The sequence below is a fragment of the Chiroxiphia lanceolata genome, chromosome 1, assembly GCF_009829145.1.
Source record: "Chiroxiphia lanceolata isolate bChiLan1 chromosome 1, bChiLan1.pri, whole genome shotgun sequence".
In the NCBI taxonomy this organism is placed as follows: domain Eukaryota; kingdom Metazoa; phylum Chordata; class Aves; order Passeriformes; family Pipridae; genus Chiroxiphia; species Chiroxiphia lanceolata.
In genome coordinates this window covers 38262063-38285943 of record NC_045637.1, presented here as the reverse complement: position 1 = coordinate 38285943, position 23881 = coordinate 38262063, and the positions used below count along the sequence as shown (strand labels likewise).

The window sequence follows — 23881 nt, the reverse complement described above, 5'->3', positions numbered from 1 at the left end:
GACAGTGTTTTCTTTTTTTGTGTGAGAGCTCACACAAAAAAGCATGTTTATGGAAGACAGGAGACATAATTGTTGAAAGTATATTTCACTTTCAGATATTCTGAATATACTAAATCTTCTTGGAAATTGGGTTATTTTTCATGTAGTTGCAACCGCTTTAGATCTAGTAGAACCAAATAAAGTGCCCTCATTCATTAAACGAATATCCATTTCATCTTAGTGATTTTGACAATTGCTAGGATATAAGGTTCACCCCCAAGAGTTCGTTATCAACTGTCTGCTTCATGATATTTTCTACTTGCTTTGGTAGTCAGAGCATACTCTTAGTTCATGGACAGTTGGTGTATTCTTTTATACACTTTTTTACTAATTTGACTTCTCAGCCCTGGAACCTGCATGAACGTGGCTGCATGTCATGACCCTCTGTTACACTGCTGTGAAGTAACATCAAGAACTTAGAGGATATACTTTGGTTCCTGAAACTAGTTTGATCATCAGTTCACAGATTGCATTTGCTGCTATGTGGAAGGATTAACTTATTTCTGGATGCATGTATCAGAGGGTGGGGTAGGGAGATTTGTCCATTTGATGGTTAGTCCTATTGCAGTTTGTGTAATATAACCATCATCTGAACTTCAGTGCTGGTAGCTAAGTTATTGTTCACACCCATGCTGGCACTTCAAGAAGCTGAGGCAACTTGATACACCTTTTAGCTTAGCCTTTGTCTGTCATGCTTAAATGGTTATTGAATTACTGTAATATCCATGTTTTTTTCTGACTGGTTTTAGATTTCTTAGCAGTTTATCCAGGGCTTTCTACAATAGTGGAGCAAACTCTTGCTTAGGATAAGGCCTTAAATGGGAGGAGTGTGACTCACATTTTTCCATAGTAGAACTCCCATTTTAGTGAGGGTAGCTACTTAAAACTTAAAGGTTTCAAATACCTTGAAATAAACCGTAAGTGTACTTGTAATAATGGAAGGCTAAAGCTTTATTTCTGTGTTGGGAATTGCTTTGGATGTCTAAATGACATTTATTCAACACCAGCAGAAGAACAGGCAGATGTACAAATTGTCTGTATTTAGACATATGTACAGTTTCACCCTTGAGGATCTTTAGTCCACTTGAAATTTCAGTTCTTACGTCATGCCAATGGGGTTATTCTGAAGCAACATGTAACTTAGCCAAATCCTTCACATAACTTCTGACACTTTCTTATGTTATTATGGATTCTTGTTCAGAAACATCTTTAGTTCTGTTCTTGTTTGGGAATGACTTTGATGGAAACAACAGTGCTTGGTTTTTATTTTTACACTACTGTGCCTATTTGTACTACATGCTAGTAAATCACCTTAAAATTCTGTTTATTCTGGATTAAAGATATGATTGCAAAAAAGAGTAATGCATTTATATAAACAAGTTACCATGTGACTAAAAGGCGGTTAATTTATTTATAACTTTGAAAACTATATATAAAGGTATGTATTGCTCCTCTCTCTTTCTGGAACACTTTGTTCCAGGGATCAACTTTGTGGAGTAGTTCCCAACTGGCAGCTGTCAGAGGTGGTGTGACACTTGTGTGACTTGGTTATTTCTTAGATGTCTTTTCAGTTTGCTATACAACTTAGGAAAGTGTAAACAAGTGAAATGAGTAACTCCCAATGTGAATGAGATGTTCTGTCACTGGTTTTAACATACCACACACATACACCTGTTTTAAAAGTGTGGGAGTCTAGAGCTACGAGCTGTGGTGCATTTTGGTTTCTCATATTTCATGTAGATGTATACTATAAAGTTTCCTCCTAGTAAAAACTGTTGGTCAGCTTGGATGGTAAAGGCCTGCTGGGATGCACTCAGATAACTTGGTCTTTGAAGAAACTTTCCAAATTCTTCAACATTGAGAGTAGAGAATTCAACAAAGTTGGCTTTTTTCTAGGGAGGTGCTCTATTGTGGATCTTGTTTTATTAACTACTTTCTTGTCCTGCATCATGGCTCTTTTCATTATTTTTTTTCCTTCGTTTATAAATTCAAAAATATGCAGGTAAAGAGCTTGTAAGTAACCCATTTTACAACTGACACCCATGTGACTACACCACACACTTGGAAATGACACTGAGATTTCCTCTGGGAATAGTAACACTTGGAGTCTTTTCTTAAATGTGCCACAGATACTCTGTCTGTGGTAACACATTGCATGGCTTAAATGTTCCTGAAAACTTTAGTGCAGGTCCTAAATTTCCACGTATCTTAGTGGCCTAAGGTGACTGATAATGTTTCATGTTTTGCTTACATCGTTATTCTGAAATTGTTTTGGTTTCTATACTGAAATATGTTTTCAGAAACACACAGGATATATATTCATGCAGTTCAAGCAGGGATGAAGATTTTTATACTCTTTTGAAGACTTGTGACTTCTAGAGCTATGATTATGTAAGGCTTTCTTATGAAAAAGTTTGTTAACCCATATGATATGAATTGTAAAAGCTTACAGTACAGAAAATAGCCAGCACTTTAAACATTGCATGTTTATTAGAGGCCCATGTTTTTTCATGATTAGTGATCTACTGGCATCAGACCTAGCACCTGTTTCTCTTAGGAGAGAGGATGCGTGCTCAGGCCAGCTCAGCATGCAGTTTTTGGTTCCTGTAGGCAGCTATGTCTGAGCTGGAGTTTCTACATTTGAAATTGCTGTCATGGTCTGGATATTACCGACAATATTGTCCATCTCCCCAGTTCCACTGCAGTGTAATTCTGACAGTGGGTATAACCAGGGGTTGTCTTGGAATAAAGACTTGTGTCACCCGGAATGTGGCCTTGGGAAATACCCTATTTAACGTTTATTTAGTGACTATTGCCCCCACTATTCCCCACATCACAGCCCCTGACCTCCCCCATGATCTGGACATGGATCTGGGCAACCTGCTTTGGATGGTCCTGTTTGAGCTGGGGGGGTTGCAACAGGTGACCTCCAGAGGTCCCTATCCCACCTCAATCATTCTATAATTCTGTGAAAAAAACTTTTTAGTATGGAAGAGATAAAAACAAGCAAGTGCTGGATTTTGCAGGAACATGAAAGGGATAGTAATAACAAAACTATACTTAAGATAAAGGACTTTTCTCTGATCTCAAAGCTGATTTGAATTTATACTGAGCTTGTAAACTGCTACTTCTGTCTCTTGCTCCTTGTAGCAAGTAGCTAAACTTGAAGACGAGTAAAGTACAATTATAACACACTTGTATTTTTTTTTAAGTTTGTTTTGGCTAATAACCTACACTTTCTTTTGGTTTTGTCTTCTTTGAAACGGCTTGTCCCCTTGAAATGAAAGGGAGGGGACAGGAAGCAAAATGTCAGATGAAAAAATGCTTTAAGTAATAATGATACTTAAAAAAAAAAAAAAGCTGTGGAGTATTTTCTACAAACCTAACCCTGCTATTTGACTTTCCAGATCTCATTTAGAATTATACTGTTAAAATAGACAGTAAATTATATAGATATGTTTCTTTTTATATAATACCTTTCTTATATTACATATAAAATAAAAATTAATATAATGAAGCTTATTTACAAAAACTCAGTTTTATTCTGCTTAGAATGAAAGGGAATTCAGTTTGTGTTGTCCATTGGTATAGGTAAGCACAAATTCATTATTGTGTATGGAAGTTGTGTTCCTTTCACCAAAGATACAATTTTCCACCCTTCAGGAAGCAGTGATATTTAAATTTCAACATAGGCAAGTGAGACACAATTAAAAATGTTACAGTATTTTCAGGATTTATATACTGAACTTCTGTTAAGTAAATGATTCTTTTAAGAACTCACAATTCATAAATTCTTATAAGATCTACTAGAAACCTCTGACAATCTTACTTGACCACGATTAATTCACTCAGGGAGATGAACAATTTCACATGTCAAGGTGGAATTTATGAAGGTGAAACAGGCAATCTTAATGTGGTAGACGAAGTCCAGGTCATGTATGAATTTAGGCAATAGATTGAATACATGGGTAACAACAACTCTATTGTCTGGTTAGGAGGGAAATGTTTCATGTATCTACCATCCACTTGAACTAGTCACTATACCGAGAAAAAGTAGAGCTTAGTGGAACTTCTATGTAGGAAACCAAATATTGCACTAAAAAACTGTTGGGGTTTTTTTACTATTTCTCTGTGTATTCTGCTGGATTTTCTGTATTTTACTGTCACTGTTTACATCAAGATGTACTTGGACTATCGGCCCAAGAGCATGTGCTCGCGTATTCTAATCGTGTTGAAACTATTAGATATGTTGTCTGTATTTCATAACTTTTTTCACCAGAATGGCTAAGATCAAGTGTTTTCTTAAACTGAAATAACTGATTATTCTGGAAGATAAGGATGATTTCTGAAGACTGAACATGCCAAAACTTGTTGTGCCACTGTTCTTGTTTAATAACAGTATCTAGACCAAGTTCTCCTTGAATTCAAGAATTCTTGAATTAATATTAAGAAAAGTACGGTAACTGTGAGAAGAAAAAGTTATGCATACACTAATTTTGTAGGCAGAGCTGAAGGGTAGCTTTTATTTGATAAGTATTTCATTCTTACTTTTCATGGTTTTAAATCAGGGCAGTTTCCTATAGTTTTGCAGATAAATAGCTTACTGCAGGGTTTTTTTCAGCATTAATATTAGTATTTCTTAAACATGTTCTGTTATCTTTGAATTATTCTAAAGCATCTGTTATTACTAAATATTAGAAGTAAATATTTCTTCTAACAAGTGTCAGGTGCTAGATAGCTCTTCTGAAAAACATGAGCATGAGGAGCTCAAGATCTGCAACTATGAATATTTATTTTTCAGGACAGTGTTCTTTTGAGCATGTTCTTTTAAGTGCTGCGAATTTTACAGGATACTTTTCTATGAGAACTATCTAATTTATATAGAATCTAAAGTTTTTCACAGTGCCTATGAAGATGACTCTTGTGTCCTGTAGCTGCTTTGACAAGCATTATTTATCAATTACAGAGGAAATTGATTAACTGTGGAGCAGAATTGTGTAAAATTGAATTCATGACTGTTTTCTGTTTTTTCTTAATAAAATGATTATGAAAGAATTCCATCTGAAGACTGTTGAAAGCTGGCTGCAGTTTATGATATAACGGATAAAATCTGCATCCTTGGCCTTCCAACAACCTTTACACCAGCAGATGGTGGGCGTAAAGATGTCATTCATCATTTATTTACAATGGACTTTATTTATTCTAGTGTCAACAGCTGCCCCAGGGAGCGGGTTATTGAATTCAAATGTGAAGCTCTGGGTTATTTGCTTCCTTTCAAATTTGTCTTCAGAGCTTAGTTGCTAGGAGTCCATTCTGTGCTCTAATAATGATTCATGTATTGTGAAGCCATTCAGTAAATTGGGTTGTCAGGGATTGCCAAAAAAGGTTTAGAGGTCTTGTTCCGATTTTTTTTTTTTTTTTTTTTTTAACAGCACTGTGCTATAGTCTGTGTCTTCTGCTTATGTACCTTCTCTTGCTACTGTTGGAGACTTTGTCCCCAGTTGTCCCCTCTCTGATTTCCCCTCCATATTCCTCCTTGTCCCTGTCTTCTGAAAAGTAAAATTCTATGATCCTGTGATTCTAAGTTTGTGGTGTTCAGGACCAAAAAATAAATATGAGCTATGAAATAACAACACCTTGTTTTCTACAGGCAGGGCAGGAGTCCTTCCGTTCCATTACAAGATCATACTACAGAGGGGCAGCAGGGGCTTTACTAGTGTATGACATTACAAGGTGAGAATGCCAGCTGGATTACAATGATATGTCTTTGTAGAATTGTCCTATGATATATAGCAGTGCTAAAATGTCTCATTTAATTTGGCTTTTTGTATAGATATTTGTAGTCTAACATTGTGTCAACTTTCCTCAAGTGCTCAAAATCAAGAAATAGCTTATGTAATGTATATACTTCCAATTTTCTCTGTATAGTAGTTAAGAAAAAGTATACATAAAGGCTCAGGAAGAATGAAACAAAATATTTTTTTACTATTTGACCATCAACCTCTGGATTATCTTTATTGAGAAAGACCTGAAAATATTTCATTAATTCCTTTCTAATTTTTTTATTATCATGAGCATTAATTTTTCTTTAATTATAGCAGATCATTTTACTGATGTGCCATTCTGCAAAGGAGTGAAATAGTAAAACATACAAGTTGGGTTACAAAAGATACCAAAAAACCTCTACTGTTGCTGTGTTTATGAGGTCTCTTAATGTGTTAATTTTTTTAGTAGCTGTTCAGAAGTTACGAAGATTCTCCTGCTGTATTGAATAAAGTCTCTATATACAACTTGTAATCTGTAAACTTGTGGGTACTGTGGCTGGCTTAAGAAGATTTTGGAGCCTGAACGTTTTCAGAAGTTGCATGCCTCCTTTTGTGGATCCTGGCTCTTGTTGCTGCATTGAGCAATGACTTTTTACTAGAGATTTCCTAAATGTTTTTCTTTTTGTTCCCAGTTTATGTTTAAATATCAGGAAGTAACATATTCTTTCCACTGGATTTCCAATAAATGAATCTTTTATTTGTAAATAAATGGGTTTACTCTGATTAATATCTTAAAATCACTCTGCAAGTATGAGATTTAATTTTTAATGTATACATTCTGTAAAAACTGTAACATGCCACATTAGTATATCTCACTTTAAAAGACTTTACTGCCAAAGTTATTATTCAGTTTATAAACTCAGAAAATTAGCAATCACTTTCTACCTTCAGTAGAAAAAGCATTACTGTATGAGTATTTGTACTGTTGTTTGAATTGTTGAAGCTGTTGGGGACTTTTAAAATTCTGTTCAACAGATTTTATATGTATATAAAATTATAGATTCTTACAACTGTAAGAATCCTCTTTACTCTTTGTAGCAAACATGTTTTCAATTACTTTTTAGGCAGAGTTCATTAACGCTTCTTGTTTACAAAATTTTCGTTCAACTATTCTACCTCTCACAAAGGGATTACTAGCTTTTATCCCTGGTGCATGGGTACTAATAAATGATTTGATTACTCAAGTAGAGGAGCTGACAAAGAGAGGCAGAGGATTTCTTGAAATACTGGTTTTAATTTTCCTTCTCTTTTATAACTTAGGAGGGACACTTTCAACCACTTGACAACTTGGTTAGAAGATGCTCGTCAGCATTCCAATTCCAACATGGTTATAATGCTTATTGGAAACAAAAGGTAAAGTTTTATCAGCTATTATTTTGTGAGAGGGAAAGATTTATGACTCTGTATTTCAGTTTTTGTTTTTTTCTTATTTGTAGGAAAAATGTTGCCTTTAAATTCCTTTCAGTCACTGGGCATAGTTCTGTGGTAAATCTAAAACCTCTCCTATTCTAATTAGACTATACAATGTGCAGCACATGATCAACTACCTTGCGTTCTGAGTATCTTTTTTAGAAATAATTTTATTTCTAAAGGATTGACTGTGAGTGCATGAAGTCATGGACTGTGTGAATTACTTTCTCATTGTTTTTTTCATCTGGAATAACCAATTAGAAGGACCTATATCTCTCCCTTATAAAGAGAATAAGATTCCTAATTTGAGATGTTCTTAAGCGCTTTAGTTTTTGGTTAAGAATCACAGCAGAGACAATGTCATTTTAAAAAACTCAGAAACCCATACCACAGGATTCACTTCAGAAACTTCTCTCAAATGTGAAAAGTATGTACCTCAATGATTATATGAGATGCTTCTGAATTAGCCTGTTTCATATTCTGTACCTTTTTTCTAGGGTTGGAGGCAGAGAATGCTTTTTCACCATTTCCTAGTGAATTCACTGGGTGATGAAAATACAATTAAAGTTTCAGAAGTGTTACAGAATTTGTAAACAGTTATTTACTTGGTCTTCTCATCAGGTACACTGTCCAAAATTATAAAATGGTCCTTATGATGCTGAGACTTTGATCTGTAGTGAAGGTCTTTATAAAAACACATCAGTGAATACATTAAGTTCATCTGTAATTTTTCTAGTTTTCGAGGCAGTGAATTGTAGCATCATGTCTAGATTTTTTTGCTGGATGCAGGATTTTTTCAAAATATCAAAAGCATCACCTCAGAATTTAATAATCCATTAGTTATGGGCCTTTACCTAATTGACCTGAACTTGTCTCCATGCCTCAGCAATTTTTGAAGGTAAAGATGTGAGTCGAAATAATGGTGTGTATGCTTGCTCCTTAAAATTTAATTAACAGCTAGATCATTTCTTAGATGCTGCTGAGAAACAGCCTTGTGATAGAGTGAGTCTGATTTTGCTACTCAGGCCTGTTCAACTCTGTACTTTCTTCTTCCCCCTTTTCTTCCTTTTATTTTTCCCCTATGTCTACCCACTGCTGCTACCTCCTCCTGAAACACATGTTAAGCATTAAGTAATTGTGAAGTTTGTCAACTTTTTTTGTACCTAATCTGGAAGATGACTGACAACTTTCTTTTTCATTGAGGAATATAATAAACATAATCTTCACAAAACAATATAAAAATGTAATCTGTTCTATCAAATGAAGCTTTGGTAAGCCTGTGATGTCCCTGAACAACTGTATTTATGCCTTTGTGAATAAAAATATGGCACTGAGAGAAGTGTTAAAGTGCAGTGTTTGCATACTTAATTGACATCTGTAACTATTCCTGATTATTCTTAGCTCTTAAACTAAATTTTCATGTCTTACATTCTGCTGATGCAGACTATACCATGATTGTATGTTATAATATGCTGCTTGCGGTTAGCTCAGAAATTCCCAGTTAAACCAGGTTTTATTCAAGCAATAAATATTCTTAAAATTTGTACTGTAAATTGAGTTACAGATCAAGGTGCCACCTGGATTAAAGTTCTTTAAGAAGCTTTTTAAGGAAGATTTTTTTTCAAGGAGTACAGGAAGAAAACTCCTTCAATTTCCTTGCATTACCCTGAAAGTTCTTATTGTAGGGCAAACTACTAGAGATGGATGGAAGGAAGAACATGTATACTAGCATAATATTTTTGAAGGAATACATACTGTTCTTATGAATCCCAGAAGTGCATTTGACATAAGTTTGTAGTACTGACTTATGGCTGGATTTTAAGAGTGTTGAGAATTTAGTTTGAAATATAATGGCTGTTTGTTGAAAACATGACAAATACTAGTGTGAAAACATGACAAATACTGTACTTAATCTTCTTTCCAGAACAAAGCATAGCTATATTGATCTAGTAAGACCAAATGCTTCGAATTATTCGAATGGAGAGAGGAAGACAACTGTGGTTAGTAGAAGCAGTTAAAGCTCTTTAAGAATATGTTTAGGTATCGGTAGTGAATTTTGATTGGGCTGTCACTGCAGTTTTTGATGCAGCTGCACTATTTCAAGTAAAAAGCTTTTCGTGTTCGGTGTTATCTCCATGACACAAGTGAATCAAGGTTTTAAGAAAGGTATTTTTGAGGGTAGCATGATCTTAGCAAATAAAGACATTGCTTAGGTTCAAAAAGAGAATGTCAGATAGCTAATACTGGAAGTGCTTAAATATAATGAACATCAATTTCAAAATTGTTTTGAGAAAACATTTCTTGTATTTCTTCAAACTATTTTTTTAATGTTTAAATGATCTGCTGAATCTATAATTCATTTGAGCTAACATTTAGTTGTTAAAAACAACAAAAACCTGCTTTGCTGCAAAATAGATGCCACAGTGAGTATTATTTATTTTTAATATGTGTATGATTACAAGGTTGGCAAACACTGAAGCCTAGTATGATACTTTTTATTTGTATTCTTACTGCAAATTAAACATATCTGTTTGCATGCTGTTTAGTTTAAAAATGTGTATCTGAGGAGATATTTTTACATGCACAACTTAGATGAGACTTTACTGAAAAATATAGTTTGTGTTTATTATTTATGTATGTGTGCCATTGTAGCTTAAGATGTAATATACTTACAAAGAAGGACTATTCCTAAAGAAGCTTTAAAAAATAAGAGTAACATACTTGTCTATATGACTTATAGAAACGGTTTTGTCTTCAGTTGTCCAGTCCAAGAGGGGTTTTTTCTGGTCTTTTATGTAATATTTAACTTTCAACTAAATTGCTTGGAAAGCAGGAAGCAAGAAATTGTCTAATAGTCACTTCAGTTTCTTTTGCTATTAGACAGTTAGGCCTGGACTTTGAAAACCTAAATGCTAGCTTATTGGGAGAGAAGAGCTAATGTAGTTTAAAAGAACTTATTCTTGCTTTTAGATCTTTTTATCAAAACAGAAATGGACTGTATGAAGTTCTGCTACTGAATAGAAAAAACAAATTTTATTTTTTAAATTATTTTTAATATTAAGAAATAATTTATAAAGCTCCCTTATCAGCTCAGTTTTACAGTATTGGATTGGTAGATAACGTTATACTAGAAGAGAGTAATATGTACCTAAAATGATAAAGCTAGTATTCAAGGAATACCTGAATAAGTATACACTCATCCTTGAAAGCCATTTCATGAAGTCTTTGATTTATGTCAGCTAGGATTGATAGCTCAAGCAAGTGTGATGCCTGTGGCTATTCCGCATACTGTAAGTGCAAGGCTTACAATAATTCTACCTTATGTAAGGGCTTGAATAGGTATCCATATCTACTTAAGTTCTGGAAGGGGCTCTTGGTTTATAAGGCTTATAAGCATGCCAGTGAAGAATAATATTTACATGGACATGTTGGACCATGTAATAACTTTTTTTTTTTTCTTCCGTCTTAGTGATTTAGAATCTAGACGAGAAGTCAAGAAAGAAGAGGGTGAAGCATTTGCACGAGAGCATGGACTTATCTTTATGGAGACATCTGCCAAAACTGCTTCCAATGTAGAGGAGGTAACTTTGCTGAACACTGGCATTTTACTAAAACAGTTGCTTTGAATTACACTTTGTACAGATATTGTTTCTCTAGAGCATTGATTCCTTAACTTAAATTAACTACTTCTTAATTTATATTACGAGAAACACAATGTCTATGTTGTACCTGTTTGCACAGCACTGATTATATTGTTGAGATTTATTAATGTACTTGTGGAGTTTTTATAAGTATTTCATCAGAGAAATGGCTGATTTCTGTCTGCACTGAAATCTAAGACTAGAATAGATATGCTAGTCCAAAGCAAGCCAAACTATTGGTATTCTTGACAGATGTAACTCTAACCTATTTTAAAGCCTCTAATATTTTACAAGCTCTTCAGAGCAATCTATTGCAGTGCTTTGGTATCTGTGTTGTTGTCATCTTTCCACTACCTGGTAGGAATCTTCTTTGCTTCGATTCACATACAGCTTCTTTTTTCTGTCCTCTACAGAGCTGCTGAAGAGGTCATTGTCTTGGTTGCTGTAGTCTGCTATGTATTTGAATAAGTTTTTCAGTTTTTTCTTCTTTAAAGAATTTAAGTCTTTTCAAGTTTGGCTTATTGTTCATATTTCTGGACACATGTGAGTTCTTGCATATCTCACCTTGATGTACTGCATGCCTTTCTTGAAGAGGGGTTGTGGTGGGCTGCTCTCAGCCAGCAACTGAATGCCCACCGAGTTACTCACTTGGTCCCTCTGTCCAGCAGGATGGGGAAAACACTAGAAGAACCAAAGCAAGAAAAACTCAAGGGCTAAGATAGAGTTTAAAAAATGAAGGAAAGATGTGGGAGAAGAGTTACAGAAAGGCAGTCACTCCTAGCTGTGAGCAAGAGTGACTTTGACTACGTTTTAGTTTTTATTCTTGAGCATGATGTCAGATTATATGAAATAACCCTTAGGCCGTGTTATGGCTGTATTGTGTCCCTTATGATTTTGCCTACCCTAACCCTGATCACTGGCAGGAGGAGGGCAGAGTAAGAAACACAAAACCTTGACACTCAGCATTAGCTAAAACATCAGTGAGTTATCAATACTGTTTTAGTCATAAATCCAAAATACAGCACCATACAGGCTGTAAAGGAAACTAACGGCATTCTAGCCAGACGCAGTACAGTGGTGAACAGAGAGCTCCAGCTGAGATGTTAGTGCTATGTAAAGCAGGAAGATTGCTTCACATGTCTTTAAAGGCCATACTCAGTTCATACATCCACAGTGACCTTGTTTATAATAGCATGACATAGTTCAGCTTCTTACACTACCTGATCTACATTATTCTTCTCCAGAGTTGTCCTAAATGTAAAATGTTGTGCAACCAATGAGGTATTCTTTTAGAGGTAAAGCCTTTTGCTTTTGAAATATTCTAGTTTTTTTGAAAAGTTAGAGTAAGTTACACATTGCTTTAACAGAATTCAGTCTGGTTTGTTACTACCTGATTCTAACATTATCACCTCTCTTTGTGTCAAAAAATATGTCCTAGTGAATGAATTGTCCAATACCTAATGCATCTCTGATTATCAGAAGGCAAATGAGCATAAAGTTCTTTGTCAAACAAGTTCAAATAGAATTCTCTCCTGATGATATGAGTGAATGATGTGTGTGCTAACTTCCTAATTCTGATGGAAAAGCTTTAGGATATACTCCTTTTCAGTGACAGTCAGGTGCATTCCTTAAATGGTGTTCTCAGTCAACACTAAAATAGGTGGCATGATTTAGAATAGTTACAGCTACAGGAGCAAAATCGTAATCTTTAGTAGTTTCTTTATATGAACAAACTGGCTTCTGTCAATGTTTTTTAAGCTGTCTCCTTTGTTTAATCCTGATTTCCAACGCTGTGGAATACCTCAGTAAATCTGTAGCTGTAGCAGTGCATTGACCTGTTTGGTGCTTGGATCTCAAGACAGTTTAAAATGTTCATTGTGTTCTTCAGGATTGTTTCATAACCTATAGCTTGGATAGAAATGTTTAGCAGTGGAAAACTTCCCATTGGTTCTTTATCTTATGCAAGGCTGTTGGGGAAGTTTCTACCCTGTTTGCACAACAGGTAATTGATGGTAGGGAGTACAAGCAGGTGTAGGCTCTTCCTTCGTAGTTACTTTGGAGACTTCGAAGAATTCACTGTGGCCACAGAGTTAAATCATCATGTTGGATGTGGAATGGTATCAGGCAAAAAGAATTTCTGTATCATCAAGAGGATAGAAGGATTTGGGGGGAAGGTTAGGCACAGGGTTATAATTTGACTGCAGAGCAAGGATATAAATGCTAGTCTCTTCAGCAGTATCATATTTATTTAAACAGGGGTTTGTTGTTGATTTCCTTTAGGCTCTGTCTAAAGCTGTCAAGGTAGCCAGCTATCAAAACATAAGTGATTCTTTTGTTCTTTGGCTTTTTTTCTTCTTAGTGATTTCTAAGCTGTATTGGAGTTTCAGTAATACTGGTACACTCTGAGCGTGGCTGAGGGCTTTCTTCCAGTAGAATCTTGGTTATCATATTTGCTCTACTTTGTTGAGTTGTGGATGGGTGATGTGCACTCTGATGTACTGTTTGCAGACTTCAGTCTTGCCTATTTACTTTTTTGCCTGAGAAAACACTGTGATGCCTGTTGGGGGACTTGTATATGTGTAAGTCTGAAGTCCCAACCGCAGGCAGGTTTGCACTTGTTTTAATCATAACATCCATTGCTTTCTGACCTTGCATTAAATCAACACAAAACACACAAGATTTTTTTCTCTCATTTGCAAGAGTCATTAACAATTTTAGCACATTTGTTTCTTCCTTGATAGTTCAAGAATAGTATATGACTGTTAATTCTGGTCTTATCTGCGACCTGCAGTTCAGAGCTTGCTGAATGCTTTCTGCTTGGGCAGTGTCTTAACACTTGTAGAGGCAGAGTGGAATCACCTGCAAGAACTCAGGGTGATCATGCAATCTCTTACAGCACACAGTGCTTATCTTTTTGTCCCTGGCATATCAGTGGTTTGAATCCACGTATGTGCACTGATTATCAAGAAGTAGGGTTACCTAGCTGTATTTGGGAAGCATTATTCTTTCATTTGCACTTTGTGCATGATTCTTTAATTCCATATTTAATACTTAATAATATTATTATTACTATTAGTAATGATTAATTAATAATTGATAATTATTAATTATGTGTCCAACCTTAAGCCAGAAAGTTTTTTGAATGCTGGTCAAAGCAGTGCCAGAGACCATCACTGTTCAGAAGCTGATCTCACTTCAGTTGTACCAGTGTATCACTGACTCCTGGTGTGGGAGTCGGTTTTACTAAGTTGTTTCCTATATGGAGGGGATTATATATCCCTATGCCAAACTTTTAAGAGCATTGTTTGTGTTATTCCAAGTTGCCTGCACATAAATAGAATGCAATAATGGATTCATTATTTAGGATTAAATCTTAATAGACTAATGGTTTTGACTGAGCAATGGAGCACTTCTGCTACATGGAGCAGGATGGTCATTCAGTGGTTCTGTTCCAGCTGTAACTTAGTTTTCTCTTCAAGCAGATTCTTTTATACTTTCGCTTAAATGGGTAATGAATATTCAAAGCCCCCATTGCCTCAACAGTGGCACTGCTTGGGCACAGATAAGGGAAGGAAGATGGCTTTTTATGATATTCTGAAGGGAAAAAAATGAAAATGTCATGGAAAGATGAGATGCTTGGCAGCATCTAAATTCGAACTGATTTTTAGAAGTGTGTTTTATTGCCCTTCCACACCCTCCCTGAACATAACTAATTGCTGGTAAACAAACAGTTGTTTGACCTGGTAGTATAGTACCTAGGGGTTTAGTTAATAAAACTTGAAAGTCCTAGGATGTTAATACTTTTCATAGTAAGGTAGAGTAATACACAAGATGTAATCTGACTAGAACTTGCAAAAGAGCAGAATTTCTAGGTCATGAGTCTTTAAAAAAAACAACCAAGCAAACCAAAACCCAAGAGTTAGGTTTATCTTAACTTGTATCAGGACCAGTATTCCTTCAGGTTCCTGGAATTTAAAGTTCTGTGACGTTTCAGCTGTGTAAAACTTCAGCTAGTTTCTCCCATGAGAAAATGGGGTTATAGCTCGTGTCAGTTCAACTGTGGGAGGGAAAAGGGGCAGGACACATGTCTCCAGTGAAGATTGACAGCTTTTAGCTTCTTGTAGCAAATTCCTGGGCTGTGCCTCAACTACCCAGTAAGGAACAGTAGCTCTGCCATGGTTCTTGGGACTTCTGGGCATCTTGTGATATGATGGGAATAAAAGGTCTCAGTTAATTGAGAGTCTCAGGCTCTATAGAAGAGCATGAAGTGTATGATACTGCCTGCCTGACCTGTAGATTTCTGGAGAGATGGATTCTTAGTTCTGAGGGTTTCATCTTTTTTTTTCTCAGATATTTTATCCTTTGTAACTGTTCAATAGCAGCTACAGGACTTTTCAAGATAATTTGAGCCCCAATAATGTACATCTTCCCAGTAAGTTTATCAGGAAATTGTGCCTCAGTGGGGACGTATAAAGAAATTGCTGTCAAGTTCTGTTTTGTGCTTTTGCACCTATAGTGAAAATATAAGGCTACAAATGTGTTGGGGTTCATTATACAGCACCTTACTACTGCTTGATAATTAACCCCTCTTCAGCCCTTTTAGTGTACTAGGCTTCTTTCTGAAAGATTCTTTAACTGTAAAAAGTATTGCCTTACTGTGTGTGCATAAAAGAGCTGCTCAGAGCCTTGGAATCTCACTGTATTAAGTAGCCATCCAGCACCACTTACACACTGTGGTGATAAATGTTGTAGGGGTAAATCCATTTGTAGTCCATGTTTGTTACTGTTTCCAAATGCATTCTTAAATACTAGAGTAATCTAACTATATCATATCATATCATGTTGCTAAAAGATAAGATGAGAAGTTGGAGAGGAGGAGGAAATTCCTGGTGTTGGCTGACTACGGAGCTGAGGGTCATGCTTTAGAATTTGTGAGGTATTTAATCTTTAAACATTCCTCATTTAATTGTAAGAAAGAATCCAGAATTAATGATGGCCCAATTTTTATTGCCAAGCATTGTTTAGTTTTAACATTGCCACCAGAGGGCAGCATGTTCCACGAGCTGGCAGTGCTGAAGCTGATCGCGTCTGATTTTAGGCAAAGGTGAGCTTGTAAAATCTGAGTTTTGAAAAGTATCAGTGATTCATTGACAAGTTTTTCCTGTTATGCTCAGCTTGTATCTAAGTCCTCAAATTCTTGTCATAGCATTAACTTTCTTAGAAAGAGAAGCGACATTATTGACATAAGTAAATATGTCAATACAAGTAAAAACTAACTGTAGCTGTTCTATAAGTTGGATTCTGCTGCCTTTAGCTTATTATTACTCCTGCATACAGCTTCCATAAGACAGAGGTATCAGGAACTTATTCCCTTACTTCTTGCATTGTTTTTACCAGTTATAGAATTCATTCTTCCTGGTTTTGTCTTAGGGGAATAAACCTACATTACCTTGTTCACTTGTGTGATGACATGAATGTTGAAGTTGATATAATTCTACCTTCAGTGTTTTTAGGATTAATTTACCTTAAATGCAGCATCTGTACTCTTTGGTAGTTGGGGTTTTGTGTTTGGGGTTGTTCGGGGGTTTTTTGAGGTGAGTACTATGAGACTTCTTGATTCTCATGTTGCAATATAATCTAGGAAACTCCTTATACAAATAATCTGAAGTGATATTATACTGGTATATTGTGACTCAAAAGCCTCTTTTGTTAGCTTTGCAGTGGGTGCAGGCGTGACACAACAGGCAGATCACGTCTTGCAAGACTCACTTTCCCACTTGTACAGCAACACAATTTTCCTCAACGGGTATTACTTTTATTTGAGAACCTAGTTTTAATGAGCACACAATTGAAAAACTCATTACATTAAAACAAATCACTGAATAACTTGTATACAACCTTTTTTTTTTTTTTTAATGCTGTGGTACAGGTATATTCAGTAGTCTCATGCATAAAAGGATCAGTAAGTTGTGATTTAGAAAGATTAAAACCAAGAGTTAAACATTAAATGTAGACATTTTCCTGAAGTTACATTGTTTTCTTGAATTTTCCGGAAATGCAGTCAAGAATTTTTGTTTGGAAATCTAATATACTGTTTTTGCAAAAGTCTCTCGCTTCTTTTCTGAGTAATAGAGGTACTGTGTACTAGAGTCTTGCCATCTTTCAGGTGACTTTGTATAAATCCAGGCTGAGTCTGGTACTGTCTCTCCTGGAGTGGTGAAAATAAACCTCAACCTGAGCTGATGTGGGATGGAATGGTTCAAGTGTCTTTGTGTAGTGTTTTAGTAGCAGCAGCATTATGGGAATGTACGGTGTGACTGCAGTAGGCTTGCTAGGCAGCCAGCTGAGTCCATGTGGGCTTACTGGTTGAGGTCTTGAGTTGTGTGGAAGTGGCTAAGCTGCACCTGGATCCAAGTTGGCCTGTGAAGTGCTACAGCTGTGTTCTTGCAGTCCCTTACACATGGTCTGATAAATCCAAACTGGATTTGAGGGGAAACAGCTCTGTATTTCTGCATCTAGGGCTCAGTTAACCTGCAAATAGGATAAACTGCCCATAAATAATTAAGAGTTTGTAGTATACTGTATGTTCCAGAGAAGAGTTAGAACATGCAGTATTAAAAGAGATTTTTAGAAGAAGACAATTACACCAAGTTCATCTTCTTGTCCTTGCTAATTGGGGCACTAGCATGCAATACCAAAATCTGATATGATATTCTTAAAGTAAGTAGACTGCTGTTTTCAGTGATGTTCTCAGGTGGTTATTTTGAGTCTGCTTACACTTTGAAGTATAAGTGAACTTAAAATACATGGATGCAAGAAACAAATGGAAGTCTCAAGGGATTCAAGTCTCTTTTCATGGCTGATTAGTAGCAATTTTTCAGAATCCATACCAAGAAGAGAACATGAGGTAGACTCATTACGTGCTATATTCTTGTCAAACCATTGTTTTCAAATAGGAATTATTTCTGTGACCCAGTGCAGCCTGGCATTTTGCCACATGGAATAACAGTACGTGCTGTTTTAACACTAATGTGTGGTGCATCAGCATCACTGAGGAATGTGACTGTCAGATATGTCTTTCTGAGAGAACTTAAATGATAGAACTGAGATTAAAGTAATAATTGGATTTTTCAGGTCAACAGTTTCTTAGACAATATGTTTAATATTAAAATAGACTGTACTGAACTCAGTGCTCTTTTGCTTTGTACATTACACGTGTAATAAAGGGGGGGGATGTTTGTGTTTGTGCAATGCTGTTTTCCAGTGCATCTTGCATTCCCACAGTGATCTGTTCTTGAATGTAGCATCCAGGAGATAATTTGTAATCAGTTGTGTTAGTTTGGAGTTTCTAGTCTGTTAAAATGCTAGTTTTGTTGCTCTGAAGTAATTTTTGTAGATGTAGTGTAATTCTCATGACATAAATTCTAAGAGCCTAGGCGTACTTAGCCAGCATGTTCTAGAATTATTAGAAGTGCCAATTGTTAAGTGCTTGTTTACATGAAGTTATCATAATGCATTTTTAAGACTTCAAGTTCTGTTTAATGTCCCACTGAAGTAGAAGCAAGCAAGTATCCTTGCAGATTCCAGCTGTGTGAATTTCCAAAGTTTTTGACTTATACCTTTCAGTAGGCCCATGTATGAGGCCATTACAATAATTAGTGTGTTATCAGAAACAAAGATAAGTTTTTGAATTTTTTTGTTATGTGTAAAACTTCAGTTTCTGAGGAATTTGAATCAATTCATAGTTGGCTGAAAGCCAATTTTTCTCCTCAACTCTTAACATGTGTTTGAAAAACGAACTCACTTCCTAAGTGCCTTGTGAATCTGCAATGATTAATTCTTCTCATTATTTTGCTGCAAATTCTCATGACCCTCTGTGATGATTCGATCACCCACTTAGAGTTTATGCATATTCATATCTTTCCACTCCTGCTCCAGTCGTTCAAGTCTCCTTCACTGACTGTGGTGTGTGCTTGGTGCAGTAATTGAGCTGCAGTAGATTGATTACTCTGGGGAGCTGTAAGGCCTTTAAAGGTGAAAACATATCAGTCCTGTTAATTAGGAAACAAAGCTCTGGTGGCAAGTTCAGCAGTCAAATGCTTCCAGTGTAGAAATGAGGAAAAGTATGATTTGTTCCTCTCCATGAACCCTGTTTACTTTTTTATATTTGAATTAGATCTGTATTTGCTATTATAGGCTTCTGCAGAAAGTAGCATGTCCTGTATGATTGCATGGTGTTGGTATTTTAAAACAAAAAGAACTGTATGTTTATTGTAATTACTAGGTGCTGTTCATTACCTCCTAAATTGTACATTATTTTAGGCATTACTTGACCTATAAAGCTAAATGAGAGATGAAGAATGGAATCACTGATTGTAAACTTTAACCAAAAACATTTATATCAGTCACCTTTTCAGTCCTGAGTGTCAAAGTATTTTCTCTGAATTAAAACAATAGATCTTTATATAGAAATTGTTATAAAACCTGGGGCATCTCTTTTCTTTTATTAAGATGTCTGTTGCCTATTGTGTGCAAGATTAATTAAAGAGAATACATTCTTAAAATTAGGTGAATATTAAATGATAGCATAAGGTTTCATCCAGCAGACAGCATCCTTACATCATCATGGTAAGTACCCTGTGGTTTTATGTTGCTAAGCACTCTAATCTAGAGTGGCCTATTACAAAGATATTAAGGGTAGGGGAAACCATCTGCCACACAATCTATCCATAAGGGTCAGAAATAAATAATTTAGAAGTAATTTATATATCTTAAAAACCACTTTTTCCCTGTAATTACTGGACAACAGATTGTAGAATACAGATGTTATGAAAGTGCCACTGTTTTTGTAAACAGCGGGTGATCCATTGCTGCTTCAGGGTAGGTTATAGGATGCTGTTGTCATACCTGTTCCTGCAGAGGTCAGGAAGGAGAGTCTTGCTGAAACAATTGCACATGAGATTGAATTCCAATTAGTGCATCTTACACCAAAGGATATCTCATTCATTGTGTTTGTGGTCTTTTTTCCTCTGTTTTAGGCATTTATTAATACTGCAAAGGAGATCTACGAGAAAATCCAGGAAGGAGTTTTTGACATTAATAATGAGGTAACTTTTAGTACTTTGAACACTGTTTCCTTTTTAAAGGTACAAAATTCACCTTCCCTAGAAGGCTGGACAGTAAAAGATTTGTCTGTTCCATTTGGATATAGAATTGTCTGCCATTGTGATAAAAATGGATTAAAATAAGTGACCCTATCCATCCATGAAACATCGCAAAATAATATAAATCCCCAAAAGAGAAGAAAATCCACTTTCATCCACTTCTCCATATGGTGTCATCTGTTTTCAAAGATAATTTTCCACTATGTAAATGGGGGACCATGTTGATATGCCAGATGCACTCCATGAGCTGTCCAGTGTAGGGGAGGGATTGCTTTGAGAGTTACATAAAAGACTTTTGAAATGTTCCTGGTTTAGGTGGCTGAATACTGTAGGGAATAAAAGATTAGCCATTTTGCCTATGCACATTACTGAAATTACAAATTATTGGGGCCTGTCCCTTTGCTTGTTTCGAGTGGGGGTAGAGACGTGGAGGAGGGAGCACTTCTGTAATGCAAGAGCTTAGAAAGACCTATAATGTCTCTCTTGAATTTTGAAATTACTGTGCTGTGGAAAATCTTGAGCAGTTTGGAGAGAGGTTCTTGGCCATAGAAAAAGCAGATTCAAATTCATTGGTGGTAAATAGACATCTTAGTGTTGTATAGAAATGTTAAAATCATATAAGCTCTCTGTTAACATTCACATAAAAAGTCACACCACATAAAGTTTAAATTTGACAATGTGGTTGGTCTTTCCTGATGTCCAAGGTGGTATTTTAGCTTGCGTGTCCCTCAATATTGTTGCTGAGGTGCTCAGGGAAACCACACATGGAAGTCTGCACCCACCACCGTGTTCTGTTTCTGTTCTGTGAGTGGGGGTGTCCAGGACTGTCAGTCTGAGGCTTCTCTTAAACATTACAGTCTTTGCAGAATTGCTTAGAGTGGTGAGGGAATGGGCAGGACTCCATTAAATAGCTTCACCTCTTTCTGCGTAATATATTTCAACATGAGAAAACTTAGACTATTAAAAATATTGCTGATGACTTCAGAGAGGAAAAAATGAGAAACCTCAGTAATATGCAAAGTATTGCATTAGGAAACTTGTAGCTAAATAAGACTCGAATAATAATCCTTCAGAGACACTAATTCTGACTGGAAAGTGTGTGTGCATGTGGTGTTTTGGTGAAACATTTCTTAAACTCCGTTCACTGATGAAAAGTTTAAAATTTTCTTTCATGTTTTTCCTGAAGAAAATGCAGTTGGTAGTACAATATAAATTGGAGAGCAATCAGAGTTTCTGAACAAGCATGCTCGCTGTATCTGTTGAGTCTCATATAGTAGCTGACTGCTTTACTGTGCCTTACGGAGCTTTGATTGCAATATGCTGTCAAGAGCCAACAGTCCGTGCTACTTATTTGGCTTTATGCCAAGTCTGGCTCCTTGATTCCTCAAGAAGTTGCTATCAGCCCAGAGGGGGCAAAACCAATGAGCCATAGGGCATGCTTTTTATTAAAGAGGAGTCAAAGAGCGAAAAGAAACCACATCAGCTGCTGTCAATACTGAGCGAGTGCCAGAAACCCGAAGGCTACCACTGCTGCAGAACAACTGCCAAGCACTATAAATCTGAGATTTGCTGTGACGCAGAGTTTCCTTAAGAGCTTAATTTCTGAAGCTACTGTATTACTTTTCTCAAAGTGCTGTATTTTTAGGTAAAATCCACTTGAGGGAGTGAGGGTTAAGATATAAGTGTGATTTTGATGAATGAAAGAGCTACGCTGTGTGTGGGTTCTTGGCAAGTAGCCATGTCTTTTGGGATCACAGAAATTATTGATGACACAGAACACTCGTATGCCCTTAGCCTCTACAGCTGATTCAACACAGAAAGAAATGCTGTCTAGAGAGGAAAAGTCTTATATTAAACTATTAAACTAGTGGAGGTTTTGGCAAGAGGGGAGAGGTTATACATTCTTAACAAATGCTATGTATTTTTAAAGCCTTATGCCAAGTAGTATTCAAATACAATTCTTGCTTTGTGAGTTTTATTGTTAGGAGTTTAAGCTACAGAGTGTAACATGGAGATAAAATTTAAATGAGAAGGAAGGAAGGCATCTTCTTTTAAATTATATTTAATCACTAAGGACACGTTACTAAAAAATTACAAACTTTGCTATATTTATTGCATACCTTAGGAGAACTTGCTATATTCTAAATAGAAAAAGCAGCTTTTCAAGTATATTAGTCTTTTAAAGTATTTACACTGTGTATTCAACTTCATTTCAGGCAAATGGCATAAAAATTGGCCCTCAACATGCTGCTACTAATGCAACACTTGCAGGCAATCAGGGAGGACAACAAGCTGGAGGAGGCTGCTGTTGAGCCTGTTTTTACTTTCTAGCTGCCTGGATGGGGCCTACTAACTTGTTTGTTCACCCTTCCCTTCCCCCGCCCCGCTCGCCTCCACTTCAGTTCAACTGAGACATGAACCTTGTAAGTTGGTTTCCTGTTGCAGAAGACTTTATCCTTCAAACTCTTGTATAACTTTGAATAAATGGTTAATGTTCACTTAAAGACAGATTTTGGAGATTGTATTCATATCTATTTACATTTGATTTCTAGGTCAATTGATGTGATTATTTTTGTTAAATGTTGTCTTGTGCCCTTGACTACGAACTGAATTGTATTAAACACTACAAAGTCATCTGAGTATTTTAATCAGTTTGTGTAGTTAGGTTTCCCAGCTCCTGCGGTTACCTAATGTTTAATATTGTAGAGCTGTCCTCAAGTTTTTTGTCAATTTTCAAGGCTATGAAGAGAAGCGGAAGGACTCTTTTAATTCTGTATTTATCACTTTCTGTATATATAGTTTAATAACCTGCTTGGGTGTACTTGCCAAGCTAGAATTCTTTAATGCATTTGCATAAATTCTATACTACTTAGAGCTTGAAAACTACAGAAGCATTACTAGAAATTGCTTGGATGCTAAATTTTAAGCCTTTTTGACATTGTTAGCATGTTCATGCTCCCCATCATTATCCTGAAGTCCAAGAGAGATGCTTAATGTATATTACTAGAGGCTACATGCGTGCTATCTATTTTAATGCCAAATGTTTGCTGTTTGTCCACAATTTCCACAGCACCTCTTCAGAAATGGATTAGCTGTTTGCCTTAACAAATACTATAGGTAAAAACAGAGTATGAATGAAAAGTAGAGGAGGAGTTGATAAATTTAAAATGGCACATTATAAAAACATTAATCTTTTCTCAATGTTTTTTTTCTTGTTTACCACTTGATTTCTAAGTATATTTTTCATGCAAGGACAGTTTTTCAACCTAAATGTATAGTGGTTGTGTAAAGTTTTCTTTTAGTGACAACTTGTAATCCTAAATATATGGTAAGCATCTTGTCTATTGTGAAGAGGGTGTGAAAATAAAATCTGCCAGTTTGGAAATCTTGATGAAAATCAAAACTAGAAATGTTTTGGTACTTATTATGGTGGTGGTTGGGGAGGGCAGGTTTTGCCTCAAGTGAAAGGGTTGCAACAGTGCAAAACAAAATCCTGTGTTTAAGCGTTTATTTGTTAAAATACAGAGTGTTCATGTCACTTTTCCTACAACTGTGCAAACAACTGAGTTTCCATCTCATCCTATCTAAATAATTGCAGATAAAAGAGTGACACTAATGCTAGGCCATGCTTTGTGTATTGGGGGGAAAAAAAGAGAGTGGGGGGCAGTGACTGCAAAACTTTGTCTTGCTGGACCAATACTCACCACAGCACAAAATGGGAGGATTGGGAACCTCATGTTACCCGTTCTGATTGTCAGAACTTTACATCCAAAGTGAATAACTTCAGCCTGACAGGTGTAAC

At 36.0% G+C, this 23881-nt stretch overlaps 1 protein-coding gene across 2 annotated transcripts in view; it reads left to right on the top strand.

The window, feature by feature from the left end:
• RAB2A (RAB2A, member RAS oncogene family) overlaps positions 1 to 23482 on the top strand; it is a 41198-nt gene extending 17716 nt beyond the window's left edge. For both annotated transcript variants that reach the window (XM_032679513.1, XM_032679520.1), the window contains exons 4-8: positions 5690 to 5772; positions 7125 to 7217; positions 10744 to 10855; positions 19954 to 20022; positions 22296 to 23482. In XM_032679513.1, the coding sequence (XP_032535404.1) occupies positions 5690 to 5772; positions 7125 to 7217; positions 10744 to 10855; positions 19954 to 20022; positions 22296 to 22391 (453 nt within the window). In that variant the 3' untranslated portion in view covers positions 22392 to 23482. The remainder of the gene's footprint in view (positions 1 to 5689; positions 5773 to 7124; positions 7218 to 10743; positions 10856 to 19953; positions 20023 to 22295) is intronic.
• Positions 23483 to 23881: the final 399 nt, after the last annotated feature.